General features: G+C 55.5%; 1 protein-coding gene across 3 annotated transcripts; it reads left to right on the forward strand.

The window, feature by feature from the left end:
• Positions 1-823: 823 nt before the first annotated feature.
• Hyal2 (hyaluronidase 2) lies at positions 824-5718 on the forward strand. Of its 3 annotated transcripts, XM_028895337.2 has the most exons (5): positions 827-923; positions 1917-2167; positions 3014-3980; positions 4428-4517; positions 4998-5718. In XM_028895337.2, exons 3-5 carry the CDS (start codon positions 3060-3062, stop codon positions 5406-5408), a joined length of 1422 nt encoding a protein of 473 aa, XP_028751170.1. In that variant the 5' UTR covers positions 827-923; positions 1917-2167; positions 3014-3059; the 3' UTR covers positions 5409-5718. The 3 variants fall into 3 exon arrangements, with proteins under 3 accessions (XP_028751171.1, XP_028751170.1, XP_028751169.1); XM_028895338.2 differs by lacking the exon at positions 1917-2167 and having other exon boundaries at positions 824-923; XM_028895336.2 differs by lacking the exon at positions 827-923 and having other exon boundaries at positions 960-2167.
• Positions 5719-7802: the final 2084 nt, after the last annotated feature.

A 7802-nucleotide genomic window follows, 5' to 3' on the forward strand; every position in this document is an offset into this window, starting at 1 on the left:
CTTTGTTTTCCCGGGGGTCCCCACCCTTGGTGCTTCCTAGACTTTTGTCCCTTACGAAGCCAGCACAGCGGTCCAGGGGTTCTCCTGGGGAGTACGGCACCCTAGGCTCTACCCCCAGCTCATACAGCTCCTTATTAGCAGAGGGACTCCCTAGCACTGGGGAGGCGAGCCACTTGGGTTCTGAGGGGTGGGTGGTTCAGGGTGATTTGAGAGCTAGTCTTCAGGGGTTCCTATTGTGAGCTCCCTCTCCCACAGGGACACACTTAAGTGTAAGAAGCCTCTTACCCCAAAGAGCCTCCTAGGCTCTGCCCCCCCACCCCCCACTCCCATATCACACAGGCACAGGCATCATCAACACACTGTCACATTGTCATCTTTGACATACTTCAGATACTTCCGCTCTCAATGGAAAAAAAAACTGACTCAGTTACTGGAAGACCCCACCCCACCCCACCCAGGTTTCCCCCTCACACGAGATGGTTTCCTTCTTTGGCACCTGCCCTAGGGGACCTAAACAACCCAGCAAACAGTGTGACTCCCATGAATACGCCACTTGGTTTCCCCTCACTACTGGACTGGCGATGATTGAAACTTCAAGGAGATGAGCGCCTGACCCTAGGCCCAGATCCTTCCTGTCACCTGCCACAACTGGGTCCAGATCCTACTCAGAGGAAGGGTGCAAAGGGCAGCCAGCCAGCAAGGGAAACAGGGTCAAGGGGCTCTCCTCCCCCGCCCCTGTTCCTGTCCCTTTCCGCCCAGAGGGGCAGCAGGAAGTGAGGAGAAAGGGCAGGGATGGGAGGCGGGAGTGGGTGGGAAGGAATGGAGTATATCAAATCCCCAGCAGGCTGCCCACAGGGCAGCAGCTGGTGCAAGTAGCCTGGCTGGAGAGACCCACCTCAGGAAGAAGGGAGCTCCCACTACAGGTGAGCCCAGAGAAGACCACATAAAGCTGGTCTTAGCGCTGCCATAGATGCGCTTGGCGCTCCCTAGCTTTCAGGCATGCGGGCGGGCAAGGGGCTGGCAGCGAGATGCCTGCGGGCTTTCGGGGAGCTGAGTGGGGCCGTGGAGAGCACGAGACGAGGGAACTGCTCTAAGCCTGCTCCCTGCCAGAAGGGGATTGCAAGGCAGAAGGGTTCAGAAGATGGAATAGAGGCACTTGGGGAGCCTCTGCAGCCTACTTTCCACAAAGTCCGGCCTGAAACTTGTGCGAATTGCACTTTATTTGGAGTTGAGTGGGAGTCCCCCTACGGACAACCGTCCCACCTTCACCTCGCCGCAGAGACTGGACCCGAGAGAATCCAGGGGATTGGCCTGCCCTGGTGTGGATCCGGAGAAGGCAGGCGGGTAGACCACTCTCCTCTTAGGCCAGGCTGAACCTCAGCCCCTCTGGCGACTCAGCTATCCACCCCTGGTTACCAGGACAACGGCTGTGTCGGCTTTGCCAGAGGAGGGCTCAGAGGCCTCCTAGGCCCCCTCCTCTAGACAGGCAAGGGGCGGGGCTTCCCTCTGACCACAAACTAGCGTAGGGAATCTAGGATCCGAGAAGGCGGATCATTAATGTCCCAAGAGGCTCCGGATCCACTCAGGTCAAAATCTCTTACACTACACAAAGGGCCCACACTGCTAGAGTCCAGATTCAGGCATGTGGGACTGACTTCGCAGATACCCCTAGTTAAGGCCTCGGCCATAAGCCTTTTTATTCCACATGCCGCCACCACCCCCTCCGCGCGCGCCTGCCCGCCCCATCTAGTATTCTGTCCCTTTAAGAGGCCGGCTGCACAGGGTGGATTGGTCCACTGGAGACAGACTGTGGGGGTACGACCTCAGGCTGGTTCGCTCTCGCGACGGAGACTCTAGCGGGGATCCCGATCCCAAGAGGCATCAGATCTCAGATAGATGACTGTGTTCCTCTACAGAAGATCTGAGGGTCCTCGAACTCGAAACGCAACACTGGAAGAAAGGAAGGCGAAAACACCCTCCCCACGAGGCCGCAAATCCTGCCGTCGGCCCACCTCCGAGGCTAGATTCTTAAAGGGCCCGCGGGCCTCGGGGCGGAGCCAGCAGAGGCTCGAGCTGGGGCAGTGCTCGGGCGAAGGGCCGGAGCGGGCTTGGCTGGTACCAGGATGGCGGCGGCCCTGGCGTGGGTTCTGGTGGCGCCTGGTGCGAGGTGAGGGCGGGCGTTGCAAGCCTGGTGACTCTCTCCCTGTGAGCTGGGCTCTGCATCTCGAGGGGAGCCTTCATAAATGACCCAGGGACCCCACCCCCACTCGGGTGAACTCTGGCCCCACGTGCGGGGCGGGGGCGGGGTCCCGCACAAAGACCAGGAGGAATACCCTCCACTCGGGACCCCTTGTGCTGGGGAGTGAAGATGTAGGCTGGTCGCGAGGGCTCGCACAGAATCTCGGTGGCTGTGGCGAGCACCGCGGAGCGGAGTGCGCTGCCCCTTTGTCCCCCGGGCGCCTACTCCAAGCCAGGGACAGTGTCGGTGCCCAAGACTTAAGTCCTAACAGCCTCACTCTTGTGCTTGGAACGTGGTTGCACGGATGCCAGTTTCTCTGCAGTGTTGATAAAAGCGTCTCAGCGTCTGTATGCATTGTGCCCAAATGCTGTCCCTTCTCTGAATCGAGAGTTCTTAATGTGGGGTGGGGGCCTGCTGGGTGGAGCTTGGGTTCACGGTGTTCTAAAACAATGTGCTGTGTGCTATGTAGGCGTGTAAGTGACTGGCCGTGAGTCTGTAGCCTAATTCGTCCCGTTTCCAGAAGGGACACAGACCCAAAGGAGACTCTTGCCCAGCCACAGGCAGCTCCAGAAAGGACTCTGGTTTGGGTAGAGTACCTAGGGTCTCTTGCCTACCCTTCAGTAGCCTGCTAGCTCTCCAACCTGTTCGTTACAGGCTTGGCAGTCTGAGCAGGACCGTGGTGTGCGGCACAGTGTGTGTTGGGGAGTGTGGATGGGATTAAGGCGCACATCTCTGGAGTTCTCTAATTTGTTCTCTTCCCCCCACTTCCTTCAGTTCCTGAGCTGCTCCCAGGCAGGTGACACTTGCTGTAGCCCCCAGCATGCGGGCAGGACTGGGTCCCATCATCACACTGGCCCTAGTGCTGGAGGTAACATGGGCCGTGGAGCTTAAGCCCACAGTGCGGCCCATCTTCACTGGCCGACCCTTTGTGGTAGCGTGGAATGTGCCCACACAAGAATGTGCCCCACGCCACAAAGTGCCCCTGGACCTTAGGGCCTTCGATGTGGAGGCCTCACCTAATGAGGGCTTTGTCAACCAGAATATCACCACCTTCTACTACGACCGTCTAGGCCTGTACCCACGTTTTGATGCGGCTGGGATGTCTGTGCATGGTGGTGTGCCTCAGAACGGCAGCCTCTGTGCACACCTGCCCATGCTGAAGGAATCTGTGGAGCGCTACATTCACACCCAGGAACCTGGGGGGCTGGCGGTCATTGACTGGGAGGAATGGAGGCCTGTATGGGTGCGAAACTGGCAGGAAAAGGATGTGTACCGACAGTCTTCGCGCCAGCTGGTGGCCAGTCGACACCCTGACTGGCCAACAGACCGAATAGTGAAACAGGCACAGTATGAGTTTGAGTTCGCTGCTCGGCAGTTCATGTTGAATACACTACGTTACGTCAAGGCAGTCAGACCTCAGCACCTCTGGGGCTTCTACCTCTTCCCCGACTGCTACAATCATGATTATGTACAGAACCGGGAGAGCTACACAGGCCGCTGTCCTGACGTGGAAGTGGCGCGCAATGACCAGCTGGCCTGGCTCTGGGCCGAGAGCACGGCTCTCTTTCCCTCTGTGTACCTGGATGAGTCGCTGGCTTCCTCCGTACACAGCCGCAACTTTGTCAGTTTCCGTGTTCAGGAGGCCCTGCGTGTGGCTCACACCCACCATGCACACCACGCTCTCCCGGTGTACGTCTTCACCCGCCCCACGTACACCCGAGGACTCAAAGGACTTAGTCAGGTAATGTATGTGTCCCAGGGCGCTGCCCTGCCTTCCTCCGGGAGCCACTGCATGCTTGGGTTATTGGAGCAAACATGCTAGAGCTCACTGCCTGTTCCACATCTCTGAGTCCTGTGGAAGGGTGATGTCACCCGCAGTCTGTAGATAAGACTGAGGTCCGGAGAATTAGTCCAGAGCCTCTAGAAAGTCGGTGAAAAGGTGCACAGAATCCAAGCCAGTCGCCCTGACTTTGGAGTCAGAATGTGTGCCCTTGCCATTGTGGGCTAATAGGTGCTCCTGGCTTTGGAGAGGAAGGTTCAACATGAGGGTGGAAACGGGAAACCAAAGCAGCCGCTGCCTGGAGGCATCCGGGGCAAGGCCGCACTACGGTCAGCAGGTTAGGTCAGGTCTGTCCCTCTTCTCCTGTCTGGTGTCAGTCTCCCTCAGTAATCATCCCTTCCCACACAGATGGACCTCATCTCTACCATCGGCGAGAGTGCAGCCCTGGGCTCAGCTGGTGTCATTTTCTGGGGCGACTCAGTGTATGCTTCAAGTATGGTAAGGGAGACCTCCCCAGCCTGCCAAACTGGTGGGAAATTCATACTCTGACTTCCACGCTCACCTTGGTATACAGACTGAGTCCAGCTTGTCTGTGGCCTAAGCATGAAGGCTTTGCCCTTGAACCCAACGGAGAAGAAGGGAACCCCCCCCCCAAGCCCATTTCCAGGAAGAGGAAATGCTGTCCTGAACAGCTAGAGTTCCATCCTTCCTCATCTGCACAGCTGGGTTCCAGTCTGTCTCCACCCCACTTCTCACTAGGGACAGGGGACTGTAACTGTGTATATGATGTGTGCGTATGGATACAGATAAGTGTGCCAAGGATGAGGTTCAGCAAGAGCACTTGTCTAGTCGAAGGTTCCAACTCCACTACTGCCAAAAGAGATGCTGTTACCACGGTGCAGACAGTTCCTATCAGGGCTTTGGGCTGAGGCAGCTAACATCAGATGCTCACCTGTTAATCTTGGCCTCTTCCTCCAGGAGACCTGCCAGTACCTCAAGAATTACCTAACAGAGCTGCTGGTCCCCTACGTAGTCAATGTGTCCTGGGCCACCCAATACTGCAGTTGGACCCAGTGCCACGGCCACGGGCGCTGTGTGCGCCGCAACCCCAGCGCCAACACCTTCCTGCACCTCAGTGCCAGCAGCTTCCGCCTAGTGCCTGGCCGGACACCTGATGAACCCCAGCTTCGCCCCGAGGGGGAGCTCAGCGACGCCGACCTCAGCTATCTGAAGACACACTTTCGCTGCCAGTGCTATTTAGGCTGGGGTGGCGAGCAGTGTCAACGGCACCATAAGCAGGCGGCTAGAAGTGACAGCAGAGCCTGGGCTGGGTCCCACGTCACCAGTCTGCTGGCTTTGGTAGCCGTGGCCTTTACCTGGACCTCATAAGGGGGTCTTCCTCCCCCTCCCCCCGCTCCGGGATATCAGTCCAGCTGGCCTCTGGCACAAGGATCTGGGCATGAGAAGCCTGTTAGAGGGTAGACAAATGAATCTGGCGTGGGCAGAGCCCCTGGGATGCCTAGCAGGCATCCATCCCTGCTGTCACCCCCCTGTTCTAAGGGGGAGAGAAGAATCCTCTCATCTTGCCAGAGAAGGAGGAGGATGCAGCTAGGCCAGGGAAGGCCTGACTCTACTCCCCTGCTCCTGGGTAGTTGATAATTTTGGGGTCTCTTTTGTAAATTAAATATAAAACAACTTCTGTGCTTGGTTTTTCTCCTTCTGGGCTAGTGTGTGTGTGTGAGAGAGCCCAGGGTTGTCCATGAGGATAGGCTCAGCTCTTTGAGTCCCTCAGCTGTGTGTTGGCTCGGGGCTTAGGAGGCAGAGCTGCCCTACTCACCGACTCCGCTGAGGCAGGACCCACTAGAGGAGGATTTACACTCTACCCTAACACCAATTTCACTCATCTTGATAGGAATGGAGTTGGGCCCACCAGTGTGTGACTGATAAAGCCAGCCTCTCCCAAAAACCCCAGGCTGGGCCAACACCAGCTTTCTTACCTCAGCCACCCACGGAGAAAGGGGAAGTGTTGCTCAATCTTCCCGGATATCCTATAGACAAGGGCATTTCTGTCCCCAAGGGCAGTGGGCTCTTGTCACGTGCCCCTCTCGCCATCTGCCACAGCCTTCCCTTGGGTCTGAGATGTCAATCTTGAGCGTCAGTCCCTGTCACCATGTGGATGCATGATGGAGCTATTGGGGGCTATCCTGCTCTGGGGAGCGGGGTCATCCCCAAAGGTCAGCTTTGGAGCCAGGACATGAAAATATATAAGTTCAGTGGTAGAGCACTTGTCTGGCATATGTGAAAGCCCTGGGATTGAGCACTAGCACCATATATATATACACATGGGAATGAGAAATCACTCCTGCCCCTGGGACAAACTGAGTATCAGTGATGACTCAGCCCTGCCCTCAGATGTAGTGGCTCTACAAGCACTCCCATGATCAGCTTGCACTGGGTCCTGAGTTCACTCACCAGAACCAGAAAGAACAGCCAACAACCATGTTGAGGTTTGAAAGGGATGTGGAGGAACCAGGTGATGACATACACCTATTGTAATCCTGTAACTTGGGAGGTAAAGGCAGGAAGATCAGGAGTTCAAGCCCAGCCTTGGCTAGGAGGCCAGCCTGAGCTATATGGGTATAGCTCATATAGCTCGGGTATATATCTTAAAAGAGGAGCCTGCCGGTGGTGGCGCATGCTTTTAATCCCAGCACTCGGGAGGCAGAGGCAGGTGAATCACTGTGAGTTCGAGACCAGTCTGGTCTACAAAGTAAGTTCCAGGACAGCCAGGGCTACATGGAGAAACCCTGTCTTGGTGGCGGGGAAGCCAGGAATAGGGGCTCAGTGGGTAAAAGGCACTCGCCGTCAAGCCTGATGATCTGAGCTTGATCCCTGATACAAAATTGACTCCCTAGACTTGTCCTCGGACCTCCATACGCACCTTGTGGCACCCATGAGCACACATATAAATAAATAAATGAATGAATAAATAAATAAATAAACAAATAAAACCTTAAAAAAACTTGTGAGACAAGAGTCTCACAATGTGGCCCTGGCTAGCTTAGCACTCACTCTGTAGATGAGGCTGGTCTTGAACTCACAGAGATCCACCTGCCTCTACCTCCCATGCACTGGGATTGCATGCATGTGCCACCATCCAGACTTACTAATTTTAAAATCTGAAGAAAGAGGCAAGACCAAAAATAATGGAGTTCAACAAAGGATGGCAAAGACTAGGGAAACTCCTGTCTCCTCCTCACCTGTGATTTCCAACATGAGGATGGGTGCTGAGAACTGAACTCCAGGCCTCTGGAAGAGCAGCAAGTGTTCTTAACCATGAACCCATTCTCCAGACCCATTCTCCAGATATATACATGACAGGCCGTGGTGGTGCCCCCCTTTAATCCCAGCACTCGGGAGGCAGAAGCAGGCAGGTCTTTCAAGGCCAGTCTGGTCTACAGAGTGAGTTCCAGGACAGCCAAAGCTACAGAGAGAAACCCTGTCTCGAAAAACCAAAGGAAAAAACAATACATATATATATATTAGAAAGTTACAAGATTCATGAGCCCCCCTCTCCAAAACTGAAAAGCAGTAAATCATTGCTGGAGAGAGGAGCTACCTACAAGTTGGCAAGCTTTTCCACGGAAGCAGCTTTTGTATTGTTCCCTGTGCCAGGGTGGACCTTGTGGTGATACAGCTGTCTTTGAGTCACCGGTCCATGCTGCTTCTCTAAGTAGCCCGTCATGTTCCTCCTGTAATGTAACAACAAAACTCACGGACTCG

The sequence above is a fragment of the Peromyscus leucopus genome, chromosome 7 (assembly GCF_004664715.2).
Source record: "Peromyscus leucopus breed LL Stock chromosome 7, UCI_PerLeu_2.1, whole genome shotgun sequence".
NCBI classification, from domain to species: Eukaryota; Metazoa; Chordata; class Mammalia; order Rodentia; family Cricetidae; genus Peromyscus; species Peromyscus leucopus.